Genomic DNA, 27,522 nt, shown 5'->3' with positions numbered 1-27,522 from the left:
TGTGTTGTTTTTCCGAGGTCACAATAAAACCGATGCCGATTTTGGGCCATATAAGCTCGAAGAATTGCTTGTCAGGTTGGGTGTCAAATGTCAAAGTCGTCATTTAGGCGGCCATAGTTGCTCCCAAACAGAAACGCCAATCTCGAGCTTCGGGAAACAGCATATGACATTGTTTCTGGCCATTTGGAATCAATAAATGAGGCGAGGCGGCTTTGGCAGATCAAATTGCACCGGGTAGCTGCATGTCTGGAAACGGCCACGAGGGCTGCAACCTCAGCATAAGAAGGGCCCGAAGGAAGGAGCCGTGCGGGAGGAGCAAATGGACCCCATGCCTGCTTTTAGTTGGGCGGGTGTGTGTTTGACATGTATCGTTTTTACTTTGACTACGTCCCGTTCTTAATTGATATCTTGAATCATCAACTTCCAGCCTCGCCGCTGTCGTGTTCGCAATCGCCGGCATCTCCCCTTTCCCCCTCACCGCCCTTACGCTGCCCTCCTACTTCACTTAGGACTAGAAACTAGAAGGACAATTTCGAAATCATTCAAAGGAGGATAAGGTCCTTCTGGCAGAAGACGATCAAAACGCTTGGAGCAGTGGGTTGTTCTGGGAGATAACTCACCTTACCTACCTTCCTATCTGGCGTCATCTGGCTCCTTCCACTTCAGCTTCTACAAACCCGTTCCTCGACCATCATATCTAGAAACTCCTCCTACCTCGAACTTCCCACTAATTCTCGGCTAAAACATCTAGAACGGCTTTGCATTCGCCAATGCCCTCCTTCCACATATACGCATTGACTCAACTTACCGACACTTCCTGCAAGAATCCGTTTTCGCGCCATGGAGACCGAGCCATGGAGAACCTGGCCAGAGTTCACGCTCAAGATTCGAAGGCTACCTTCTGCCGTTAGCCTGGCAGAGTTGTATAGCTCTTTCGCTCGCCATGGCAACATCTCTCTTCTCGAGATCGGTGAGGGTTCAAATGGACAGCGCGACGGATTTGCAAAAGTCCGCTTCGAGCCACCGCCTGAGGTCAGCTTCTGGTCTTCAGAATTCTACACCATCAATTACGGCGCTGGGAAGAGCGCAAAAGTTACATTGACGTCCTTCAAGGCTCCACATGAAAGATACAGTCATTTGACGCGCAGTCCCGCTAACCAGGACATATGGTTTGATTCCAAAATGACTCTCCGAGCGGAGCGCATGGACTTTGGATCACGCCTGCAGGAGACTGAGATGATGGTCCTCAAGTCCGTTATCGATAGTGTACGGATTGACGTAGATCTACGTAAGAAGAAGCTTACAATGTTTTTCGACATCTTACATGCATCCCAAACCGAGGATGGACCAAGCAAGGAGGAAGACGACGACAATATTCATCACCATAAGTGCATGGTCGAGTTCGCACGCCTCACGCAGATATTTCGAATCAACCAAGAGGAAGAGGGCACGACGGCTCTAGTTATACCGCTGGAGCTCCCTCCAATGTTTTGGTCCAAGAAAAACAGGAAGGCTCGGAACGAGATGGCGCCAGGAAAGACGTCGTGGGGTACATTGGATATGTGGGACCGCCGAACTGCTATTCTCAACAATCATCAACTGCCCCGAGACTTTCCAGTCACTCTGCAGGCCGACTTCGAAGATCCAGACTTTGTCAATACCGGCCGTTGGACTACTTTCAAATTCATCATCCGGAATGACAGAAACCCAGTGGATAAGGTGCTGGAGGCATTGCATGCTTACAATATTTCAATCACAGTCATGGACCACTACGGATCCGTTCCATCTCGGCCTGCACTGCTCAGCACATTTTGCCGAGCTTCAGTTCCGAATCTTGCCACGAAAGTTACGGCTAGCCAATCGCTAATGTATCTCGATTCAATCTTGGATGCCCAGCCCTTGACTTTCGAGATTCACTACCAGCTAGAAGTCTGCATCTCTCGCGGTGTCTTCTCCGAATACTCCATCACCCAGGCATTTATCGATCGGCTACGTAGCCTCGACAAAGACCGTGCAAAATGGATGCTCGAGTATTTTGCAGATCAAGGGAAGAGGGTGTGGAACCCCATGGAAATATTCGAACACGAAGAGGCGGCGCTTTACTTTCCCAATCCTAGCATCCCGCATTATTGCATGACGATTCGAAAGATCATAGTGACGCCGTCGACCATGTACTTCAGCTCTCCTAGCGTTGAATCTTCGAACAGGGTTCTTCGAAAATACAGCTCCCACCAGGATCGCTTCCTCAGAGTCCAGTTCACAGATGAGCTGTACAGGGGCAGGATATTCAGCGATGCCGGCGATGAAATCTTCAACAGAGTTTACCGTACCTTGAAAAGGGGCGTCAAGATTGGCAATCGGCATTACGAATTTTTGGCTTTCGGGAATTCTCAGATTCGAGAATGTGCCGTCTACTTCTTCTGCCCGACTGACCATCTGTCTTGTGATCAGATCCGGGACTGGATGGGCCATTTCAGTCACATCAAGAACGTTGCCAAGTACGCCGCACGCATTGGTCAGTGCTTTTCTACAACGAGGGAGATCCGAGGTGTCACTGTCCCTCATATTGTGCCTACGGAGGATATTGAGCTGGATGGGTACTGTTTCAGTGACGGAGTGGGCAAGATATCGAAGCTGTTGGCAGAAATGGTCGTTCATGAGATGGGCCAAGATTCGATTGAAATTCCGTCTGCTTTTCAATTCCGCATGGGAGGATGCAAAGGCATGCTCGCCGTGTGGCCTGATGCGAAGGGACTCGAAGTGCATATTCGGCAATCTCAGGAAAAGTTCAAGGCTCAATTTAACGGCCTCGAGATCATCAGGTTTGCGCAGTACTCAGTCGCCACCTTGAACCGCCAAACGATCACCATCCTGACGACCCTTGGGGTCAAGACCGAGACGATACTAAATCTTGCTAAGCAGCAGGTCCAGAGCTATGAGAAAGCCATGAAAGACCGGGTCGCGGCTGCAAGTCTACTAGGGCAGTTCATTGACGAAAACCTGACGTCTCTAACTATCAAAGACCTCATCTGCTGGGGTTTCATGGACGCAGATATTCAAGAGCCGTTTGTACTGACTATATTGGATCTTTGGAGAATCTGGTCTATGAAGTTGCTCAAGGAGAAAGCCCGTGTAGTCGTCGAGCAAAGCGCTTTCCTGCTCGGCTGCCTCGACGAGACGGCGACTCTACGAGGCCATATGAATGCCACCGAGGGGAAGACGACCAAAAATGCCGAGGATCTCCCCCAGATATTTCTACAAGTTCCTAACCCTCATGATGGCAAGTTTCATTGCGTCACCGGCGTTTGCATTGTCGGAAGGAACCCATCTCTCCATCCTGGCGACATTCGGGTGGTTGAGGCAGTAGATGTTCCTGCCCTTCGCCACCTCAAAAACGTCGTGGTGTTTCCCAGCGTCGGTGATCGAGACGTACCAAGCATGCTTTCAGGAGGAGATCTCGATGGCGACGACTTTTTTGTGATATGGAACCCGGACCTCATCCCACAAGACTGGCATCAACCGCCGATGAACTACACGCAGCCAAAGCCGCCAGTTTTGAAGCGTGGATACGTCAAAGTGTCAGACTTGAGGACGTTTTTCGTTCGGTACATTCAAAATGATTGCTTAGCCTTGGTCGCACGTGCGCATCTAGCCCAAGCGGATTACTCGACTCGAGGAGCAAAGGACCAGAAATGTGAGTGAAAGACTTTGAAGTGAGCATTCCAGGAACAATGGCAGATTCTAATAGGCGCGACAGGTTTGAAGCTGGCAGAGCTGCATTCCAAGGCCGTCGACTACGTCAAGACTGGAGATCCCGCAAAATATCCCGAGAACCTCCGTCCCAAACAATGGCCTCATTTTCTAGTCGGCAACCGCAGGGATTCTTACAGGTCATCGAGTGCACTGGGGAAGATTTACGACATGATTCAAGAACAGGCGCTTAACCCTCTTTACGAGAAGAAGTTTGACAAGAGAGTGGTAAGCCGTTTCCCTCTCACGGACGACATTCTCCACAAAGCCCGCAAAGTCAAAGCCCAGTACGACACGGCTATGCGGCGCCTAATGAGCCAGAGGAACGTGCAGACTGAGTTCGAAGTCTGGACTGGATTTGTGCTGTCGAAGCCACGAGTGGGCAGCGACTATAAGCAGCAAGAGGACATCGGCCGAGAATCGGCGGCGCTAAAGCAACGATTCCGCGAGATTTGCTACGAAGAGGCAGGCGGCAGAATTTTTGATGAGATTGCCCCATTTGTGGCTGCCATGTATAAAGTGACAGAGGAAGAGGTCAATGCAGCGCTTGCAGGGGAGTACGAAGACGAGGAGCACAAACGACAGTCGATACCCCTGATCAGCTTCCCCTGGATCTTCCACTGGATCATGGGCCGCATCGCCACCGGGCACGTCAAGATCAAGCCTGTCATCGACCTTGAATCCCAGAAAATGACAAAAAAGCCATATGCTATTCGTCGGGCCGAGGGAGACAAGGAGCAGGAGACGCAGCTCGACAACGGAAGAGTGGTGCACCAGGGCGAGCTGTTGGAGGTGTTTGAGAGCCCCACGGAGAGAGATGGCGATGAGGTCTCACAGTCATCCGAGAACGGCGATGCTACTGGCGGAGAAGAGATACATGTTGAGGTGGAGGAGAGTGCCATGGATGCCATGGACCGACTGATGGGCGGCGCCATGGGCTAGTGAGGCGCAAGAACGGGAGCTTTTTCTGCTGCGACAGGGCGTTCGACAGGTCATTCCCGCAGTCAAGTCACAAATCACGAAGTTGACGAAAACGATACGGGTTTTCGGTCGGGCTTTGATGCCGCGATTCGCTAGGCAGCCTTTTTCTTACGAGACATGGAGACACATAACATAGTAGACTTGCTTCGTGACGCAGGCATCGCCTGTTTCCGATACCATGGTGACCTCAGGTGAATGATTTAGTGTCGTCGGTAGACCCCTGAGTCGAATTGATTGGGGTTCACGTTGCGTTGCTGCGGGAAGGAGCCAGGGGAAAGGGGGTGCCTTTCTTTCCCGGCCCGTTCGGGGGAGCCGGGAGGTAGCCCGGCAGTATGTCGAGGCCCCAACAGTGAAGAGAAGAGAGAGAGCAACGGTAGCACCAACCAGCAGCAGCAGCAACAGCAGGAGGAGCAGGAGCAGGAGCAGCAACAACAGCCGCAGCCGCAGCGGCGGCGGCGGCGGCGGCGAGAAAGGGGTGCATGCTGGGCCATCCAATCCGATCGTGTGCACATCAATCAAAAGGAACGCAGCCGGCAGAGCGGCAGGAAAGGGAAGAATTTTGCAAAATGGCCATCTGCACGGCTTTTCCCCGGAAACAATCCTGTCACCCTCCTTTTCAGGTAACATCTATTTGGTACACGCGATGGAAAAAGCCTCTGGTCCTGACGTTGATTTGAATTGCCACGGGGTGAGGGGAGTGGATTGAAGGGGGGGGGATGGCGTCCATCATCGTGCTCGAGTTCTCTCGCTCTCTCTCGCTCTCCCTCGCACTTGCTCTGCATCCCCGACTTCTGGTCCCTCTTGTCCGTCCACCTCGTCGATCAAACAGCAACCTAATCGGGCACGGCATGCATACAACGAGATCACTTGATCCAGAAGAAACCAGCGCGTCGTACATGCCTCCACTCCGTGCCCATTTCTCCGTACGATCCAGCCGTATATATGATCAAATAAGAGGGGGAAGAGAGAGAGGGCCCGTCGAAGAGGCAAAGATGATGATGTATTGTGTTGGGCCAGGCCAGGGCGGTTACTGTACCAAAGCAGTGGATGGATCGCGTACGATGTGTTGTTCTCCACGTCCAAGCGGGCAGCAGGGGGGGCGCGGAACCGGGGGGGAGGGGGGTCATCGTTGTGTGTAGCTGTTACTGGCCGCGACCTTTACTTCCTGACGCATAGATCCGTTCTCAACACCCACTTCTCGCCTGCGCTGACCTCTCGCCCCTCGTGCTGTTGATAAGTGGAACATGTGTCAGTCTGCAGTACCTATGCTGCGGCCAGGTAGGTAAAAATAAAGGGCAGGTGGGAGGGGTGCAGGGGTTCTCCTCCAGTGGTGCAGAGTGGATGGGCAAGGAGTAAGTGGTTGGGGTAGGTAGAGGGGAGATAGAGGGGAGGAGGCCGCAGTTGTGGCCGTGGTTGGGTCCGTTTCGCGCCACCAAAAGCAAAGAAGATGTACATGAGAAGGAATTGCCAGCGATGAGCCCATGGTGGTAATGGCAGCGGTTGCACAACCTTTTTTTCTGCAGGCGACCTTTTGCTCTGACCTTGGCCGGGGCTCAGGGGAGGGTACAGGATTTCTAATAACATGCAGGGAAATTTTCTGAAGAAGGCACTCACCAGCATGCAATCGTCACCGTGCTTGTGTAGAAGGAGCATACCCGTTTCGAGGGAGACCGGGATCTCCTCCTTGGCGGAGCGGCGGTCGTTGGGGAAGAACACGGTCTCGCCGCCGGCACAGCCCTCGGCGGACGAGGTGAGGTAGAGTAAAAGCGTCCAGGTTGTCTTACACGTGACGGGCCCGGAGGAGGGGTCGAGAGCGAGGGAGATGGTGTTGGAATCGTCGTCTGTGTGGGGGTCCAGAGGTTAGCCAGGTCGATCTCAGAGAGATGAAGAGGAAGCCTGCACGGAAGACAAGTGAAGGATGCAGAAGAAAAGAGTCAAAGCTCAGGAGCAGAAAGAACCCTTAGGCGCTGCAGGCATAACGTAATCCCAGTGCATTCATTGCTTGGTTTCTTGTTTGCATAGAGAGATGCGAGATGTTGAGGGGTTCGTTGGATCGGACTCGCAGGCTCCCGGACTCAACTTCCCACATGACCTGGTGGGATAACGCCATGAGTGGATCGATCCGCAGGGGTTGGGCTTGCGGGACAAATCGACGACTTCTTCGGTGCTTGGACGAGAGTCCTTGGTGACGGGCAGAGGTGTAGACAAAGAGGACTGAGCGGGGAGGGCAAGATATCATATATCAAAAGTGACCATCGCGGAGTAGATCGATGGCCCAGACACTCGCGGCGGGGCCCAGCATCGTTGTCAAACAAAACAGAAATAGTGGGTAACCCAGCTCAGGTCCCAGCAGGTTTCTCGTGCAGCGCTGCAAGTCTCAATCATCTTTGTCGACTTTCGTTTTGAACCTGACGAGGTTGAGACATGCATGGTTTGGAATCCATTCCGAGTCCGGTGTCCGTACGAATGGGTCAATGAAGGAAATTGTCATGGGGGGGAGGGGGGGGAGAAAACATATGGACCGAGCGGGTTCGAATCCTTACACAACTTTTCTGGCTCGGTTATTGGAGGCCGTCCACTTGAACGAGATCAATTAATGACCTACAGTCTCGCTGCCGCCGAGCCTTGTGAGCGCAGAAAAGTCGGTGTAGACTGCTCTGGCTTTGGGCGATGCCGTGTGGGAGGGCTCAGAGCTACAGCATCTTGCATGGCTCTGTTCATCCGCTGCTTCACAACTTGGGCTGTTGGAAAACAGTAATGTATGTGCCGGTGAAAAATGCTGTGTGTTGCATACCGCGTAAGGATAGGGATGAACTCGGCCACTGGTGCTAAGGGTATGCTGAATACATGCAGAGGTGGGAACCTTGCCCGGAGACTCGCAGCTTGCCCATCGCCTCAGGCGTATGTGGCGTTTTATGACAGGTCAATGACTTGTTTATGTGACTTACAATGTGCATCAAAATACTGGCCCTTGGAGTAACGATAGATGCGAATGTTGGGGTTTAGACCGACAACCTCACCGCCCCTAGCGTATGATCCTTGTTAGCAGGTCTCATGGCAATCCCACAGCAAGGGCTCCTTGAGGCGACTAGATTTCTTCTTCTGCATGGGTTTCATGTTTGTTATAACTGTTTTTGGGTACAATTGACTTTGTGCAGACGCTGGCGGATCTAGCCGTAAGCGCGTGGGATGCGTCGTTTAGGACAGGGGTTCTGAGGAGGGCGGGGGAGAGCGAGGGGAGGTGCCAGTGGACTCACCACAAACCCTGAACATCTTCTTGGCCCAGCGATTCGCGCAGTCCAGTCTCCATCCAAAGGCGTTGAGCAAAAGTGGCATCCTGCACTTGAAAACGGTCGTTTACTCTAACCGCCTCACCCCGCTTGGGCTTACCAGGGGTGGTGGTCAGCGGCAGACCCTTCAGGAATGTGACATAGGAACTGCAGAGGGATTTTGGCCAAAAGTTGCGAATCAGGACGACTTTGTCAGGGCATGACGCGAGCTGTTCGGGAACAAGGTCGATGACTGGCAGTGGTGGCTTGAACTGGGGCCAAGCGGGTGGAGTGTTGGGAGCCGTTGTTGACCTGGCGATATTGCTGTTACTAGCGCCGGCACCGACCTTTGCCTTTCCGGCGTTGCTGCTTTTCGGTTTGCCCATGATGGAGAGCCACTGATGTGCAGGTTGTATGGAACGTGGTTCGGGAAGATGATGTGCAGAGGAGGGCAAAGTAATAAGGGGTGGCGTGTGGGATATGGTTCCTGACGGCTGTCTGGGACACAACTGAGGCTCCCGCTAGTATGTTGCAAAGCGGCGTGGCACTGGAGGGGGTGGGAGCCGGTGGAGCGGTCCTGAGCAGAAACGTGGAACAGGGTTTGCCTGGGACAGCTGGCTGGGGATTGGCGGCTGAGAGTTGGCCGACAAACGGCGCCTGTTGTTTGTGGTGTGTTTGGATGTTAGGGCCAGGCTATCAATCCACGTGAGAGACACGGCGTGGGCGAGGTGGGATGGATGCGGGTGCTCAAATTCGCCTCGGTTCGTTCGTTGACTAAGGTATCCTTCGGTGATGACGTCTAAACCGGCCAGCAGAGGGTTTCGCACGTACGGGGAATTACGACTTTGTGGGCGGCAGGAGGAAGAATTGGAAGGTGAGGTCAGGTGCATGGAGATGGATGGAAGTGGGTCAGAACGATGCATGCGCTACTATGTACACTACGGCAGTCTTCCACATATGGCCGTACTGTACATATGTACAGTATGTACGGTGTGTATCTTTGGTGTGTATGCCAACGTCAAGCCGCGCCTTACCCGACCGCAGCCGCTCCTCTAAGGACCCCGTGTACCCATATAAAAGTGGAGCGTGGCTCCGGGGGTCCGGGGCGCACATCGCCGGGACCAGGGCAAAGCAAGGGTTGGCAGCGCTAAGGTCTGGTCTCGCTCGATCTTAACAATCGTTTTTCCCACTGAATTCCCCCCCTGCCTTGTCCGACACGTTGTCATATCTCAGCAGCCGGCGTCCTCCTGCGCAATTATTTTTTTGATCAGAAAATGACAGTTGACGAAGTTTACGATTCCCTTCTGCTGCTGTGTCCAGGCCTGCTGTGCTTCGCCATTGTCTAGTATTCGTGACTGAGCATGACAGTATGGCGTGGTCGTAGTAATCAGATTTGTCTCCATCCATCCCTTTCCTCTCTGTCGGATTTCGGTCTGTGCGTTGGTGTTCTATCCATTTGGCGCCATTCCCCTCACGAACCTGCTAGTTTTTGCTCGGAACTGAGTCGTACAAGCCGGACGGGGAAATCCCCTTGGCCACACCGGCCAAATTTCTTTATAAAAAAAATCTTTTTTTTTGTTGGCAATTCGGTTGTTCCCGCTGTCTGGAACCTCAACGTCGACTCAGACGGGGTCGTTCTCGGGGGTTGAATGAGCAATTTGCATGCCCGCTGTTAGGAGGCGTGGTCATCGTGAGGAGCCACCACCTCCTAGGAGCCACCACTCTTTGTCGACAAGAAAAAAAAGTGGCATTGTTCCATCAAATCGATCTGGCACGATGCAATCCGATCGATGACCCAGAAATATGGTAAAGCAACCGTGGCACCCAGGGAAAACCATAATAGCCTCGTGCCTCGGCGATCGCGGAGATTCCCACATGCGCTGCACGTTGAGGATCTTGGTTGATTCGATTGCTAAATCCCTCAGCCGCTAGGGTTATCCAGCGAAAGAAACTCTTGTGGGCAGGTGTCCTCTCATCTCAGCTAAATCACCATCGTCATTGGGCCACCAACTTCGTGACTATTGCCTTTCCGGGCTGTGGCACTAGATCTTCTGAAAGATGATATATGACAGGACCTCAGAGTCGCAAGCCTGGCAGGTACCAACAGCGACCAACCTCCTGTTTCTTAAATGTCTGTGCATCAGATCTCATTAGTCGCTTTGACGTTGCAGACGACCACTCATCCTTGTTCAACATGAAAAAAAACTCTTTTGCTGCAAGTGGCCTCTGTCATGATGGAAGGTTGTCGAAATCTTCTCCTGGCGATGATGAAGACAATCAACTCGTGATAAGATTGGGCTTGGGGGTGAGACATCCCGGTCAGGTTGGAACTCGTCAGTGACCGTGAGCCAACACATGTCTCCCACCTAATCCGATTGTGGCTTGTTTGTCTTGGAACAATTATCGAACCAAGTGCCTGATTGTCGGGACGCGCTCTCTTCAAGCCAGGGCAGGTCAAAAACGGGTAGGTCTGTCGCAGTCCCCACAGGCGACGCCCGACAAGGCACCTTGTCGACGATGCTTTTTTGCGGTGCGTTGCATCTCAGTTTGCGACTCACCCCAACATTGCCTGTACGAAGCCTTTACGATAGACTTCATCCACCTGTACCATCTAGCCAACCATGCGCTGCACATGTTGGCTGGACCCGATATTTCCATCATTTTGTGAGATTTCGGATTGATGCGCCCGCTGATTGTCTGAACCACCGCCAAATCCTGTTGAAAAAAACCTTGACCTAGGTTAGTTCATTGTCTCGTCATCGACTTGGTCATTTGTGACGATGCAACAATGCCATGGTTAATCTGCATTTGTTTACGTCCATATCTGTTCCAACAGAGACCAAGAAACCATATGCTTCTTTTTGTGCGAGAGAAGTGACAGTTGTGAGTCGGCTGCGGTGATGTTTTACCAGGCAAATGAGGCGGAAAGTGCTGGACAATCAGGTAGATTATACCGTGTGCGGCAGCTAGCCAAAGTACTATGACGATGTTTGGACGTCCGCCTGCTTGCCTGCCTTTGATACAGTCCTCCTAAGCATCGTACATGCGTTGCGGGACCCAGCGACCTGGCGCGACTAGGGGCCGAGAAAGCGTCAGCAAATATCGCCAATTACCATCGACGATCCAGCAATCAAGATCTCGGACAACCGATCGTTGCCGAGACAAGCATGTCTCCCGGTCTGATCATTTGGAGGTTGGCCGAAAGTATGTTGCTGGCGAATGGTCCACTGGCGGGGTTCATGAATCGTGAGAGGAGCAGTCCGTGGGGCGTAGATGGCGTGTAAGTGTCTATAACTGAGAAACGACTTTTGATCTGTCATTTTGGTGGTCTCGCACAGATATTGGCTACTGAGGTCCCAAGTGAACAAGGCTATGAGGCGGCGGGACCACGCAACTCGCCAGACGCCGCCGTCGAAAGAGGTGAGCAGGCCCCGGGGAAGCCATCCGATCATCAGACCGGCATGTCATCTGCAGGTGATTTTGACTGATGGGAGCAGCCGTTGCAAGGTTGGCTGCCATCCCAAGATGAGAAGGCGGGTTCGTTGTGTGTTGTGGACGACGTTGATTGGGCCTTGCAACCATGGGGGGGAAGCGACGTGTGCCATTAATTGATTGACAAGCGGCTTTAGTGCAGCCATTAGCGCCAAGAAGTATGATAGACCGCCGTGATTGCTCGCATGTCATCTGCAGACAAGACTCTCGCGGATGCAATCTCAAGATTCCTATCCTTATTCTTGCACCGTTCCAGTGCAGCTTGGCAGTCCAAGTCGCCGTCGCAGTCGGCAGTAGCAGTTGCAGGGTATCTGAATGCGTGTCTTCCTCGATTAGTGTAGTGTCGACGGTGGACCTGCGTGCATTTCGTCCGTAGCCAACGGTAACACTGGGCCAGCATGATGCGAAATTGCCTGCTTTTCATACGGATATACAGATACAGACCATGGTACATGGAAATTTTTGTTTTGTTGGAATGAGTATTCATACTGACAGAAATGCTTACAGATGTCGTTATAGCGTAGTTTCCGAAAGTCCACAAACAAAGATATCGAGTATAATCATCAGCGAAGTGATAGCATCGCCGAATTAAAATGAAGACTTAATCCCTGTTGACCGGATAAATCGGATAAGTCGGATAAAGTGGGGTGATCTCTGCGATGGAAGTTGATCCACATTGGCTAACCTGGTTTATGCACAAGACAATACAAAGCATCTGCTTTATTGCATTAACAGCTCCAAAGCCCCGAAAATTTTAGTGGCGGGAGCTTCCTTCCCCCAACTTGCCATTCAGAGAAGCTCCCGCCATAGCTCCGCTTTACCTACCCAGTCCGTGAACACCAACCGCTGAAGGGACTCCATCGACTCTTGATCAATTGAATCGGCCCATGCTGCTCTAAGTTTGGTAAGCCCATCCCGAAAAAGCCACTGTGGATGCCATGTCTAACAATTGAGGCAATCAAGGAGTAACATTCGATGCTCGCGCAACGCTCGCCAACAGCCATGGCCCTCGACAATGAGTCGTCGGACTCTCGACCGACCAGGTCGCAGGCCCAGCCAGCATCCTCCCTCTTCGCGTCAAGGGCCGGCAAGCAACTCGGCTTATTCTTCGCCGGCGCAGGGTTCTTCCTTTTCTCGACCATGATTACGCGACGTGCCGTAACACGAAAACAACTCGCCGCCTTTCCCAAGTTCTACCAGCCTAGCCACTCCCCAGCAGGCAAGCAAGGAAATCCCGAAGGATCCTTGATTGCCCTAGAGGCGCTAAACCTGGCCACGCTGAACGTTGTCAGTTTCGCCATCATGATGACTGGGGGCACTGCTTGGGCCTTTGATATATCTTCCGTCCAAGACTTGAGATACATGGCACGCAGAAGCATTCAAGGGGCGGCTGGCCAGACGGACGAGGCCGCCGAGCGAGAATTCGAAGAATGGGCCGCCAAGGTTCTGACGAAATTCGGAAAGGCGCCGGGCGAGGATGAAGCACAAACCAAGACGGAAGCCGACTCCAAGACAGGGAAGGAGGGACGGTGAGGTGGCAACATCATCTAGACCAGACTACCCCTCTCGCGAACGCGGACGATCTCCAGGCAAGCCTCACCATAGACGCTGCCGTGTCGTTCTCAACGCGTCATGTACACAAGTAATAAGGCGTATACCGCTCTTTAAGACACATCTCACCACGGACCGACTCAACAACTGGCATGACCTGGCCCAGAGTCCATAGGCCTTGCTGCCTAATAAGGCTATTGGCCTCCGTGATCGAGCGAGACCGGAGAGGCCCAGCTATCAGAATAATGAAGCCACAGGAACGTCTGTACTTGCATCGGTTTCAGCCATGGCGGCGATGTGGTCATCTCTTTGCCCTGCCTCGGCATAGTATCCAGGTTCTGCATCGCGGTCCTAGCGTCATACGACGATCTGTTGTTCTGTCTTAGAGCTGCCTCGGAAGCCGGATTTGCAGGCCGTGCATATTCGATAACTTCATCAGGCAATGTGCTTTTAGCCCATATTCCCCTCGTGACCCTGGCGGGGTCACCGCCAGAACGCTAGTGGTCGACGAGGATTTGCAGGCGTTCGGCTACTCCACGTCCGCGCGGGCAGAGTTGCTGTTGGGCGTGGTCGACAACCAATGGCGTGTCTTGCCCTATCAGTTCTCAGAATTTACTTTCCATGTTCATGGCATTTCTTTTGAAAGGAGTCTTCCTGTCTGTATCGAAGAATCACTAAGCTGCGCTACCGCGAAGACTTGCTCACTGCCCAGACGGCGTCAATGGCGTTGAATAGGTTCGGCGGTTGACGCAGATGACGCTTATTCTTTTCCCGAGACGGTTGACTTAGAGCTCTTTCTTATGTTGACTGCCATTGATGATCCAGGAGTCCAACGTCAAGAGAGGTAGATGATACGAGCTGGCTGAAAGCCATGCCCCTTTGCAATGGGGCAGGGTACTTGGCAGCAGAGATGCACCGGGCAGAAACAACTCGGAGCGAACGAGTCGTCTTTGGGGGTGGAGAAAGGGTCCGAGACAGCCCATGGCCTTGCAACACCCCGGTCATTCCGGCTTGCCCCCGTCATCATCCCTGGTATCGCGCTGACAGGGATCTGTATCTTACGGCCATAGGTACCTACCAGATCGCTCTGTACAGTAGTGCTTCCTGGATTTCTACCACCCACGCCCATGTCCACTGTTCCTACGTCCGAAAGAGCTGAGAGGGTGTCGACAAGGGGGTCACATACTCATACAGACGGAAGCCGCAATGAGGCTTCCGCTGCAGCTTCACTCCAGACCCATGCTCTGGGAATCGGACCCGAATCGAACGCCAAGTCGCAGCTAGTTCCATGAAGTACCCTAGGCGATATGAGTTCACGGTTCCCTCATGTTTCGATTCATCTGTATAAAATTCGTCACCTCCTCGTCAATACTACTGACCGCTGCCCTCTCGTATCTCTTCAACCATCTTATATTACTTCAACGTCCTGCCGTTGTCTTTTTTGCAGCCAACTCCATAGGTACGGTCCAAGTACTGTCTTGCCTTGACTGAATCTTTGACATCGACTCGTGTCAAGCAATGTCATAGGGTAGAAGCCAATCATTCTCTTGGTGGTGCTAATACTTGTGCATCACGGCTCATCCGCCTTTTCAAAACGTCCCTTTTACGCCGCTTACCAACCCAAAGCGTTTTCTCTATCCAAATACCGGAGATATACGACATGTCGATACAATCAACAAGTTTTCAGCTGCTGGGTGGAGACCCCATGAATACCAACATGCCACCAGCCCATGGTACCCTGGTGCATGAAGGGCAATCGCTTGACGGCCGGGAGTATCAACGCGGAGATCCTGTAGCAATTGTCGATAATGGTGCGAGGGAGGAACTCGCCGACACGGTCCAGATTCTCAACCTCCGAAACAGCCAGTACATGCTTGTGCTTCTGAAAGCTGTTTGCTGGGTTCCCACACACACCGAGCAACGATCCGGCACCACTTTCTTGCTTACGTTGTACGGTCCCAACCTGGATTTTCGTCATCCTGGTACATCACTCCCTCATATGGGATATCGTGGAATCGCAACTCTTTTTGGCTCCTCCATCTATGTTGGGCGCGAGGTCGTGTTAGAGGGCAACCCGTCAAGAGTGAACCTGGACCCCGCCAACAGAGTTTCACTATTTACGGCTCAATGGGACGCTCTGTCAATTAACGCGGAACTACAACAACCTGCTTTGACTCCCTCGGCTTCTTCCTGTGCTTCATCGAGAAGCCCTTCCGAATCCGGAGACGACGCCCCCCCTGCACGTTTCTATCGCCTCCAAGGGCGACGAGACTCTGCCATTGAGATTCGGGACCCTGAATCTCCGATTTATCAGACTTCCATTAGCCGAAAGGTGAGCAATTACCCGCGAAAGAACTTGTCAAGTGTTTTAAGGACCAAGCTGACCGCTCGCAACCAGTCGGTTTCCCCCAAGCCTTTCTTCAATCGCACTGCGTCCTTCGCGACAAAGTACAACAATCGCTTTTCGGCCGAAGCACCCAAGTGTCAGCAATACGAAAACAACAACACTACATGGTCCGACTTGGGATCAGATGATGACCTCAGCTTCGACATTGATACCGCTTTTAACTTTGATCCCGCCTTCCCCGACAACCTCGACCTGTGCATCGGCGAGACTCGCTTGGAGGACATGATTACAGACAGTGACTTGCAAGTCAACTTCGTCTTCATGCCACAGAATGAAGGCGGCAACTACGTTCCCGGACCTACGGATCAGCAACGGCCAGACACCAACGCACAGGAGCCTCTGTGGGCCACACAGGGCTTACAGGCAAGCCATGATAATGCATGGGATCCTTTGCAGATGCCGCCACAACATGTGCCTGAGATGCGACAGCAGCAGTTGCCGGTGCCGCAGCGACAGCAGCAACTGCCTCCAAGGCAGGGAGCTCAGCCCGACTACTATGAGCAGTATCGGCTTGTTGAGGACCAGAGCAACTCTCACGTCCACACTGGAGCCTCCGGCCATCAATCCCAACAGGTGCAGGCCCCCCATATGCACAACGACCACCGTGCAGGTTATGTTCCATCTCAACTACCTCCATCGGCATCTTCCCAGCCAGTTCAGAGCTTTCAGGTGCAATCCCGTTACCCAGAACAGTCGAACAGGCTTCCGATTCCGAACACCACAGCAGGTACTTTCCCCATGCCACAGGAGGTACATATAATACAGAGCAACCGCCCTGAGCCCCGTCCATCTTACTCTCTTCCATCCAGCTCATACAGTCCTGTTCACGAAGGCAGTCTGCTGTCAACTTCGCACAGTCAGCAGCCGAGGCGCAGCCCACACCCTGACGACTCCCGGCCATCTAGTACACGGGGTACGCCGGTAATGGCCCGCCGAGCTCCAGCCCAGCCTGTGCATACGTTCTCACCGACTGGAATGGTCAATTCATTCCGTCAGAGCACCCAGGCACATATCGATACATTGGAGAGTCATTATCAGCAGCTACAGCAAAGCCAAGCCAGCGATGACCAGATCCGAAAGGCTAACGAGGCACTACAAGCTCTTCGTAGGTTCACCGACGAGTCTTTGCAGCTTCTCACCCTGCTTCAGCCAATCTCCGGAATCCCGTTGAAGGGCACAGAAAAAAGGCTACAATCTCTTGCGGACCAGATTGTTGCGGCGATGAAGGGCCTCCTTCCCGATGCCTCTGAATCTTCTGAAGAGGTTGTTGAACAACTCACCCAACGGGTGCGGAATCTCAAAGAGTTCATTGAATACGTTGAGGGCGTTCACCCGGAGGTCGTCAAACGCGCACAAGACCCAGCGTCTAGTGCAACATCGGGAGAAAAGTCGCGTGCGGAGGGTAAAAGCGCATCTTCCAGCATGGCAGGACGAGTTCCCTCGGCTCCTGCCTCTATCTCTTCGCAGGTCGCAACAAGTGACGAGTCTGACTCTTGCCGCTGGATTGATGGTCAGGCTACCCCGCCGCCAGATCGATCGTCCGCTATGGCTCAGAACCGAGACCGCTCACGCATGTTGCGAGACATGGCCACTGGCCATGGCCGAGTTCGTCCGGAACCTCGTCTAAACACCACCTCCGACTTCTACCCCCCCGTAAGCTACAGCCAGCCGTCATCTCGTATCAACTCGCCCATGACCAGTTACTCTGCACCAGCCGAGCCTGGACACGCCGCCGGAAATGGCTTCTTCCAGCAACCCCTCCCGACCCCAATTCAGCAGACCATTCCCATGTCGGAGTTTGGCGCTCCTATGCAGTCTCGGTCGATGCAGAACTATGCACCTCCAACATCAGTTGAGATGATGCGACCAATGCAGCCAGTCCCGAGCCTTCCCCCGCAGCACTACACAACCCAGCAAGAAAACCCTTTCTATTTGCGACCTTCTCAACAAAACTGCATCTACCCCACGAGCGGAGCGGAAATTTCCCAGGCGGCATACGCCCCTCGGTCTCCGGTTTCTTTCAACCCGGGGCCGAGCTCCGGACATCCTGGATACTACCAAGATGTGAGATCCAATCTTCCAGACCGCCGAACCGTTCGCCAGGAACGTCCTGCTCCGTATTCTTTGAACTACAGAGACCAACGGCGACGCAGGGGAAGTCAGTGATGGCTGGCACTGGCGCTCCCTCAACAATTACGAATGAACGGTCTCAATTCGTGAACGGGCTCTCTCCTTTTTTATTCGATTGTGTTGAACCTTGTTTTTGATTTCACAAGCTAGCGAGCATTGATATCCTACATCCTTTTGGCGAGGCGTTCTTGGAGCGGCATGGTGTTTGGAGCTGGTTGGCTGCTGGACATGCGAGAATGCATATCACACGCAGGACAGCCCTTAATTTCTAACACTTAAACATATTGTTGCGCGGCCTTTTCTTTCTGTTTCTTGCTTATTGTTTGGGAGTTTTGGGAAGATTCTGGGCACGTAAAAGATAGGACATTGGGCAACCCTCGAACGAGGTTCTATGACGATTGGGGATTGGATGTATGATATGACGACGCTTCGGTTTTGATTTATCTTGGGGCGGCTTACCAAAAGTTTATGATGCTTTTTCTAGAATGAATGACCAGATTGTCCAATAACTTGACGCTCCATCATCAACTACTGACTGATTTGTTATGATACATGATGAACTTTCTAAGGGAGGGGAGGTAAAGGAAGACATTGGAGATGTTTCGGGTCATGCGACATAATAAATGAATGATGGGCTGGACTTAACGTGTGCACACCGGCTCCGACGGGCCAAGTCATGGGAAGAATCGAGGGGTTGAAGACAACCGGGGGCCGCGAATTTGCACGGGCCTCTCTTTGCCCCCTTATCCCGGTATGTCACCGGGTTTCTCCACCCAGCTCTTCGACATCCCCCGCCGCGGGAGGCCGGGATCTGCCCGGCACACCCCACACATCGAATGACGCAGCTAGCGACCCGAAGTGGTATATTCTCCGCGCCGAGCCCCGACATCCAGCTGACGTTAGAGGTTCATCTTCGAGGGGCTAACTACCGACGTTTAAAAAAGGGGTCTTGTCATGCCTCGGCAGACGGTCCGTTCTTGGTAGGAATAGGCCGTTAATGCGCTCTTTCGTCCCTGACGATCTGTGGATTCCGCCTCTCTCTCGCCGCCGGCGGATCTATGGTGTTTGATCTTCTAGACCAGTCCTGCGGTACCAACTCAGCGGCCGGCGTTTCGGCTCGATGGGGAAAACGTATATTTGTACGTCTAGCCAAGGGTCTTTTTCTTCCGTCAACGCGGAGAAGTCGCTTTTGCCGGGGGCTTGCTCTGCCGCTCCACCGGCATGGTGAGACATGAACGGTCCGGCGAGCTGACGGCGTTGACTTCCTAGCTTGTGGAAGGCCCGAGTATGAACATGTCTATAAATACCAAGGAGGAACACAACCTCGACGATGAGAGCGGTGATCTCTCTGTACTTTAGATAACTTTATTTTCTCTTCCAAAACGAAATTCACAACCAAGCACCCGCAAGCATGGCCATCACTAGAATCGGACTCATCGCCCTCGCCGACGGCGCCAAGCAGGATGAGGCGGTCTCGAGATTCAGCAACTTTGTGAACGATTGCAAAAAGGCAAGTCGAACTACAGGCTCCATCGATCGTTGGTGGCTTTTGGTTGCTAATGTATCCGTGCCCTATAGGACGGCCAGACCTACATCGTCGCATCCAAGGCGAGCAAGTGCAAGGTCCTCACCGACGTGCCGGGCTCGCAGCCGTGGACTGTGGCATATGAAATCACGTTTGCCAGCGAAGCGTATGTGTGCACCTTGGGTTTCAAAACCCCCGGTTGTATTTGTCATAGCTGACACTCTCAAACCAGCGACATGGAGTACTACCAGACGCAGGACCCCATCTACCAGGAGCTGATGAAACAGGCGGCGGAAGGCAAGGCGACGGGTTTTATTGCGGTGTCGGCGGAATTCTAGTTCTTGTTTGACACCAATACCCAAGTAGTTTTATCATGAATCTATGGCACGCCTGCCAAGCTGAATCTTTATTACAAAAACCTGAGCCTCTTTGACATTTGAGTAAACTGAACACCAAACTACATGTTAGTAGTGTCCTGATCTGCAATGGAAGGTCGGATCTTAGGTAATTCAGCGAGAGAGAGAAAAAAACCAAAGATGCTTGGGGCGACAAGCAAGTCGTGTAAAAGAATACTTGAGAAACGACCCTCTCAGTCCCAAATATGTAGCCACGTTGGCGTAATGAAAGCACGATCCTGGTTACTTCACTGCCTCGCAGTTTGCCCGGCGCAAACACAACTCCATTTCTGCCCTCGAAGTTGAGATCTACGTAATCACTAACAAGCCCGCAGTGTTGTCTTCTTCAATTGTTTCATAAAATCTTCCTTTCCTGGGCTCCTTTCTGCTCTGAAATTTCCAACGTTCCTTCCATCAACCATTTAAGACGCAGACTGAATAGTATTTTTCTTTTTCTTTCTAAAACGATAATGATATGTTTCTTGTTGCATGTTAACCAATAGCTAGGCCCTTGGACTTACATCCAGAATATTTATGACGAAGAGCTTTCATGTTGCAGTATTGCATTTCTACTGCGTAACTTTTCCAGCAGCGACGACCCGATATTCGATCTCTGCCAGCTTTACCACGGAGAATTCCTTGTCCGACTTTCGAGTCAATCGATCTCAATGCCCCCTCTTGTTCCTATACCATTTGCCCGAATCTGCGCAGGTACTGACACATTTCCCCTTTCAGCGCCTCTCGAGGCCAAATTATCCCAAGCTCACAACCGCTACCCGAAACGAATACGGCCATCTTTGCAGCAGCGGAGATCAGGGAGTGATTCAAGTTTAAGAAGGCAAAAAAACCCAGAGGTTGTGTATATGCTCACCACAATTATGACACCAGCTTATGTTTGGACCGGACCTACAAGTTTTTGAAACACAGCTACAGACAACAATTCAAGGTGCACGTATACTACCGGGACAAGTCTAACGCCTCCAATATTTTTTTGAGGACATAACCACTGACACAGAAGCGTTAAAGGCTCTTGCTGCTAAATTTAAGTAGCGTGAACATTACCCTGAACAGCATGTTAACTCATACTAATGTCATACATCATGAAGAACCGTGGCTTGGTTGTCAGACCCGGTGAAAAGGCCGGCGAGGAGGGCGACTCTAATGCTAGCGACTCGGTGTTGGTAGAGCGGTCGGAGGATCCTGACCGGCGTCGGGAGCCCAACGCAGTCATGCGCACGGCGGCGTTCAACCTGCCATGCGAACTGCACTTCCATACTCTTATTCAGTATGGGGGGCATACAGCCTAGAACCCCATGCCACTCACATTCATCGTTAGCGACAAGATGACGATACGAAATCGGCTGATTGTGACTGCAACGCTCACGTTGAGCAACATTCGAGACCTGTACGGATAAATACTGCAGCTGTAGGACAGCGCATCCGGGTAGGACACAGTACTTGCCGTCGACCAGGACGACTTAGAGCTGATCTACAGAGATGGGTTTGTTGACACGTTCGTGCGGTGTGATAACCCCCAGCTAGTCGACGAACCGATGTCAACCACCAGTGAAGAAGCAAAACGCCTCAGTCAACGATTAATAGGCTCCACGTGGGATCATACACTAATATCGCAGAATTCGTTGGCCAGAATATCTATCACCTTTATCTATCACCTTCCACCTTATGCAGACGAGCCAAGAGTCTTCTGCAACCTACACCGATATCCTCTAGCAGAGCAATCGTAATACCAAGCCAGTCTATCTTCTTCTCGATCCACGGAGATAGCAGCAAAATGTGACACACAGCTCCTCGGAAGGGAGTAAGGTCGCAGGGGGCTCACGTTTTCTCTTGGCACTTTCCGCCAACGTCGCCAAAGCAGTACTGCCTCCGGCATAGCCAGTTCAACGGACATCAGTCCTTACAGGTCGCAGTGACACTCGGTAAGAAGAGCATGGCTTACATCCTCTTGGCGTATGGAGCCAGAGCCGATGGCTTGGTCGGAGCGGATTGTTAGAGCTGTATCAACGGTACCCATCGGCACCGCAGCTTCCTAGCAGGACAACTCAGCCGCAATACAGAGATCGAACAAGACCGCCATCGACCTGGCTACGCTCTATACAGTTACATTTCCAGTTGGAACCGACCGTATTGCTTTTACCAGGAAGAAACTCAAAGCTCTCGGTCGGTCAGTTCTAGGCTGCAAGAGTCATGTGAGGGCCTCTAGGGATATTCTTGGTGGAGAGGTAAGCCAACAAGAAGTACGCAACATACTCATGGTCATCGGTGGCATTTGGCTGTCTTTTCAAGTGACGAGTTGAGACTGAGAGGCTGTAAAATAGTAAAACGATTGGTTTCGGCCTCTATGAAGATGCCGACCCAGATCAGCTTACATTCATGTATCTATCTCCTCATTATCATTCGCTGAGAAAATTCTGAATCATTCAGAATGACCATCCTATCCTTCGCAAACTTATATCATGTGTCATTAATGGTGACGACCACCATATCGATACCAAGTTCCGGCTATCGAAAAGAGTCGCTTGCGAGGTTGGGAGGGCAGGGTTGAGATGCATGACAAGAGCCATAGATGCTCCTGACCCGCATGTTTGGATCATGACGAAGAAGTAGTTTCGCTCGGATGCCGGCGGAATAGAGTCATGAATGCTAGGTGGGATAGTTGCAGAGGTAGGCTGCCTCTTCCATATTGACGTTTATACGTGTACTTGCGTATTAGATGCTTTACGCGCATTCCTGGTAACCGGTTCGACTAAACAGAACCCCCCCAGCTAACTTCAGCCATTGGAATATTGATTTCTTAGGCATATCCAGATCGAGGCCAAGGCATACGGAGCGTGACGGTTGGCATGCTGGATATCGAGGCCCAGAGTGCGTGACACCAAGACGTACTGGCAAAGAGAAGACCGTCCAAGTTCAAGGGGCTCGTAAAAACCTGCGTGTGAACCTCCCACTTCCCGACTAATATCTGCCGATATATATCCATAACCGACCGGCTCACGTATCTGGTACTAACGCATCGAGGCCTTTCAAAAAGAGGCTGAAGGCCTTGCACCACCACTCGTTGATAGTGAAGTTTCACAACGTTCAACGTACCGCAACCCAACTCGTGTGTCCGGCCGAGAAACGGGGCCGACTCCAGCCGACCACCTCCAGGACCCGGAGCCGTGACCGTCCCAACGGAAGGGCAAATTGCCTCTCCTGCCACCGTTATCATTTGGAACCTTTTTCCCGGACTGTCTACCCCCCTTGGTGGTAAACTTCTGGACCCCGACCCCCGCCTCCAGACAGCGAGGAAACCTAAGTCGAACCTAAGCCCTATTTGCACGACTACTGTCTGACCGATGAACACAAAAAAAACAAGCTCATGGACCCGGTACAGAACCCCACCGACGAGGCAGATCACACTCGCTTCTCCAAGCGGGATTCGTTTCGCACTCGCTTTACAGGACTCCGGGGTCAACTTACGCCTCATCGCATCCTGAGTTCGTTGCCGGGACTTTGGTGAGGAAGGACGGGTATAACGGCACGCTTAACGGAACCATCGCAGTAGCGTTAACGAACCGAAACCGAGGGGGGGCGGCGGGGGGTCCTATCTACCAACACCGTAAACCTCGACCGCTACGGTGCGCGGCTAAATGCTAAATTCTTTTCTGTGAGGCATCAAGTTAAGCTTCAAAAGGAGGCAAACCGCCGCGAGCTAATTAGACTACGGCGGCTCGCAAACCCGGGGCGCGGCACCAGTGGCCGCGCCCCTGTATCAGATATCGTAGCAAAGAGTCGGTATCCCACTTCCCCCATGGCGTGCGTTAGTAATTCTGGACCCTTGGGTTTCCTTTTGGATACGGCACAACTGACTCGGCCATGCAGAGGTTCGCCCGCCGCCGAGGAGGTTGCCCCATGCTCCCTCCCTCTCTTCCCCGAGATGGCGATCCTTCCCTTAGAGGAGATCAAGCTTTGAGCTAGACGCCGATGTCCAATATGCATTACGGGCTTCTTTTCTCTTTTGCTCCTAGCATAACTGCGCACAATATGTCAACGTTCGACTGACACATCATGCGTGCGGGCCTAGTAGCCTGCCCCCACCTGTCACGTATAGGTCATGGCAGTCAAACTCTGCGTGAGATGATCCGATCCTGTTTCGCCGTTTGAGCGCCACAGGTTTTTTGTCGTTCTCGCTCGGGAAAACCCGAGGGCTGGCGAACCCGAGGCTGGCGAACCCGAAGCTGGCTGGCCACTGCTGCACGCCGGCAGAACTCTGATTCGGGAGCAAATATGGGGGGATCCCTCCACCGCGAAGCCGCGCCGGCAGAACGCCCGCCAATGTCACCGCCGCCGCCGCCCCCAACGGGCCCATCCTTCTGCGCCTCCTCCCTCCCCGCTCCGCCGTAGCCCTGCCCTTGGTCGTTCCCGAGAACGAAAGCTCCGCGCGTCCGCGGACAAAACGCCGAGGTGATACGAAGCGAAATTCCGCACCCCGGATCCCGGCTCCCGGGGGGCCGCCAGTACGCGCGACTCTGTAACACACAGACAAGCACCGCTGGAGATTGAAAATAAAAATAAAACAAAATACACTCGCGCTTGGGGCAATTGATTCTGGCAGGACGTCGTATCCCACCCCACCCCTCGCTGCAGATTAACCTTATTCCCCCCCTGCCCCCTTTAAAGCGCGCCGTGCAAGAAGAAAAAAAGGAAGAGAAGAATAAAAAATAAAAACAAAAACGGCAGAGCGCCGGGCACCGTTGTCCCCCCCCCCACCGCTACCACAATGACATCGGGACCGGGGTTGCGCCTTCATTTCAATATTGCTGGCCTTCTGGGCCGAGAAAGGATGAACTGCGACTCGCGCGCGCGCGCGCATACACATACCGAAAAAGAACACCGACAATAGACTTTTGATGACTGTTTTCCCTTTTCGGGACCCTGTAACCGTTTGCGATTTCCCATCCCACCTTCCCTTACGGAAGTAGATCCGGCATCTAACCAAGAGGTGGGGCGGCTTCACTTTCGTCTGAAGTTTTGCTCCGCCGAACGGTCGAGGTTCTCGACAGATTACCAGGGGGCTTGTTTGACACGAGTCAACAAGGCTTTTTAGAGTTCAACAGAGGGTTTGGCTTGTTAACCAGTCCAAAGGTTCACGTGTCTTTCCTCAAGTGCGGGCTCCTCTCAGGCCAGACAAGCATCGGGGGCTGCATCCGAGTGACATGTTGGCCCTCGGATCATCGTGACCGAGCATCCCGTTGTGGGCAAGATCGAGAACCTGGTGACAGACACGTCGTGCGATGCTGACAAGTAGCGCCATCCGAAGAAGCTCGGGTGTTTGGCGATGGACCATGATACCTGGGTTGTCAGCCTGTCCTTGGAGCAAGCGATGCCTCCGCCCTTGAACTGAATCTGTAGTACGACCCGAGTGGTTTCAGCAGGCGCCTTTGCTGCTGACGTGGGATTGAACAAGAGCCAACGCCTGTTTGGTTCACTCGTCAGGTTGAGATGGATTTGTTCGCCACCGAACGACTGGACGAGAGTACGACTGGGCAAATCGGAGTCTCCGCTGTGGGAATAGGTTGATGAAATTTGGGCAGAATATACTGCATTAGCCTCATTTCATTTACTTGCCGGGAAGCTTACGGCCTTCGATATGAGACGGAGCCCACCCAGGCAGCCCTCTGACAAGAGGAAAACGTTATTCTGGGCGAATTGAAACCGGCATGGGTCGAATAAAGTGCTGATGATTGAGTGCAACGAATTACTAGCGTGACCCAAACGACTGGCATTGGTTTTGCCAACGCGACGTGAGATCTTGCGGAATTCCTACAGCCTGGTGAAGGGTCAAGACACTTCTATCAGCACGCCGCGGGTCAATATAAGGTTTTGAATAACAACGCGAGCACTATCTTGCAACGCTGATCTTCAAGGGCACTGCCTAGGATTTGCAATGCCATCTAAGGTCGCAACGGTACATCTCAATGATTCGACAACCCATGGCATCCTGTGAGATATTTCACCTCAAAGGTGCCTGACGGAATGGAGCTTGGGCGAAATCATCACAGCAACCATGACACGGACCCCGGATGAACAAAGCAGTTAAGCACTCTTCGTTGAAAGTATTGCTTGTAGCGTGTGCAAGTTGCCAGGGTATTTGGAATGGCATTCCTAATTTGAAGCCTGTATAACGTGTAAGTGATCGACCACGACGCCCGCATAACTATAGGCTTCCAGGACAACAGCCACTTAGCTCTCGGCGGCGCCAAACGTGGTCGGCAGTTGGGCGCTATCTTTTACATGGGGGTCAGCAAGGAGAGTCTCTCTCGTCTGCAGGGAGTTCATGATAGCGATGATCGCGGAGGCCTGCGAAAGACCTTGGGAGGTTCGTGGATATGACTTTGAAGCAGAGTTCGCTAGCATCAAGGGCAGTGCGGTGGACGTTTGACAACCACCGTCTGAAAATCAGATGAATGATAGGCATTGCAACAAGGCTGCTTGGCAGCCCGCCAAGGATGATACGGGTCAAAGCATCTATCTGCCTGGCGACGTCGAATCCCGCGGCCGCCTGGGGCAGTGCTGACTTTATTGTATAGGGTGCGATGGGCCAAGGGTTTGATGAGATGGATGCAGACTGAGAGTCCCTCGATCGCGGGGCATGTAGAGTCGAGTCTCTGAGATACATGCAGGGACCTGGAGAGACTTGGGCAAAGTCACTCCAAGTCTAGCCGTGTATTTTTTTTTTTGTCGACCAAGATGCTGCGCCTAGCAGTTTGTAGTCGGGCACAGGGCAGCGCTGAGACACACCAAGAGAAATGCAATCTCGCAACTGCCCCGGGCACAGGAGGGGCGGGGTAGCAGGAGGTTGGCATGACAGGGTGGCCTTGGTATCGGTTGAGGAGCGACGCATACTACATAATTGGTAGACTATGTAGCCATCTGTCGAGGTGAGGTGACGAGTTGCCTTTACGGCGTGTGCAGGGCGCCAAGCGTAGCACGGCCACCTGTTTGAGGCAAATAGTCGGCCAAGACTCGCAACTGGAGACGGCGGAATGCGACTTCATTCGACGAGGAACAATCAAGGTTAAAACATGGTCGCCCAGCCAAGCCAAGATACGTGTATGTGCTTGGGACTGGGTTGATTGGGGGGCTGCCACCTGAGCCGAGCCACAATTGTCGATAGGAACCCCTCCCGCCGCCAAGCAGATTAACCATAACGTAGTTTGGTTTGGTGGGAGTCAAGTCGAGTACGCGGCGTGGCTGTTGGCAGCAGCAGGTTCGCAATGAATTAAGCGAAAGCGAGGAATGCGAAAAGCGAGGGGCGGCCCCATGGACGTTGCGGTCAATACGCTAATACGCGTTTATGTGTGGGGGAGGGGAAAATGTCTCGGTTCGCTAAGGCGCGCCTCACCACAGCTGGGGATTGATTCTGAGGGGGAACAGACCAAGGTTCTTCCTCAGAGCGAGGAGAGAGCGTATAGCCGTGGCGCAGTGTATTTTGGGGCAGGTCAGGATATCACGGCACTGACATCCAGAATCCTGGCTGCAAATCCTTGAAACGCGGATGGAAAGCTCGCCCAGTTGCAACTAAGAAACAGCTAGGCAGCCAATCCCGCTCCCCAGCGCTCCTGCATCCTGCGTATTGCCGTCAACACCAAACGTCGTAACTGCAACTGCATTGGCCAACAGACACGCTGGACGGATTCGGAAAGTGCGAGGCAGCGAAAACGACGGTACATAGGTACTACGTAAATTGTAATGTATGTAGTAGGAGCCAGCTGGCCAAGGGTCCTTGCTTCCTTGCCGCCCGAGACACACCGGCTGTTTCCCGGGCGGATCGGTGGAGGAACAGGTAGGTGCAACTTCTCTCCACCTTCATTTTACGATGTACCTCTCTCTGCCCACCCCTTCTTTCTCCTTTCTCCCCCCTAGCATCTCTGCTCCTCGGACCCGAGGGTCCATCATGCCATGCCATGAAACCATCAGTCAGTTAACCAGAAAGAACAACAACCAAAAGCACGCTAG

At 52.7% G+C, this 27,522-nt stretch overlaps 5 protein-coding genes across 5 annotated transcripts; 4 read left to right on the top strand and 1 right to left on the bottom strand.

The window, feature by feature from the left end:
• Positions 1–840: 840 nt before the first annotated feature.
• EsH8_III_001100 (RNA dependent RNA polymerase-domain-containing protein) lies at positions 841–4,692 on the top strand (the record flags this gene model as incomplete). The annotated part of the gene is made up of 2 exons (XM_083262825.1): positions 841–3,694; positions 3,758–4,692. The coding sequence occupies 2 exons, from the start codon at positions 841–843 to the stop codon at positions 4,690–4,692; spliced, it is 3,789 nt and encodes a 1,262-aa protein (XP_083123312.1).
• A 1,197-nt stretch (positions 4,693–5,889) lies between these two features.
• On the bottom strand, positions 5,890–8,386 carry EsH8_III_001099 (uncharacterized protein; the record flags this gene model as incomplete). The annotated part of the gene is made up of 4 exons (XM_083262824.1): positions 5,890–5,958; positions 6,346–6,572; positions 7,680–7,756; positions 7,989–8,386. 4 exons carry the CDS (start codon positions 8,384–8,386, stop codon positions 5,890–5,892), a joined length of 771 nt encoding a protein of 256 aa, XP_083123311.1.
• A 4,081-nt stretch (positions 8,387–12,467) lies between these two features.
• Positions 12,468–13,025, top strand: EsH8_III_001098 (uncharacterized protein; the record flags this gene model as incomplete). The annotated part of the gene is made up of 1 exon (XM_083262823.1): positions 12,468–13,025. The coding sequence occupies one exon, from the start codon at positions 12,468–12,470 to the stop codon at positions 13,023–13,025; it is 558 nt and encodes a 185-aa protein (XP_083123310.1).
• Positions 13,026–14,703: 1,678 nt separating this feature from the next.
• Positions 14,704–17,616, top strand: EsH8_III_001097 (uncharacterized protein; the record flags this gene model as incomplete). The annotated part of the gene is made up of 2 exons (XM_083262822.1): positions 14,704–15,375; positions 15,442–17,616. The coding sequence occupies 2 exons, from the start codon at positions 14,704–14,706 to the stop codon at positions 17,614–17,616; spliced, it is 2,847 nt and encodes a 948-aa protein (XP_083123309.1).
• Positions 17,617–18,991: 1,375 nt separating this feature from the next.
• On the top strand, positions 18,992–19,443 carry EsH8_III_001096 (uncharacterized protein; the record flags this gene model as incomplete). Its single annotated transcript, XM_083262821.1, has 3 exons — positions 18,992–19,090; positions 19,159–19,271; positions 19,338–19,443. The coding sequence occupies 3 exons, from the start codon at positions 18,992–18,994 to the stop codon at positions 19,441–19,443; spliced, it is 318 nt and encodes a 105-aa protein (XP_083123308.1).
• Between the last annotated feature and the right edge of the window lie 8,079 nt (positions 19,444–27,522).

Source organism: Colletotrichum jinshuiense, chromosome 3 (genome assembly GCF_051148585.1).
Source record: "Colletotrichum jinshuiense chromosome 3, complete sequence".
NCBI classification, from domain to species: Eukaryota; Fungi; Ascomycota; class Sordariomycetes; order Glomerellales; family Glomerellaceae; genus Colletotrichum; species Colletotrichum jinshuiense.
The sequence above is the reverse complement of the archived record's forward strand: the minus strand, read 5'-3'. Positions and strand labels throughout refer to the sequence as shown.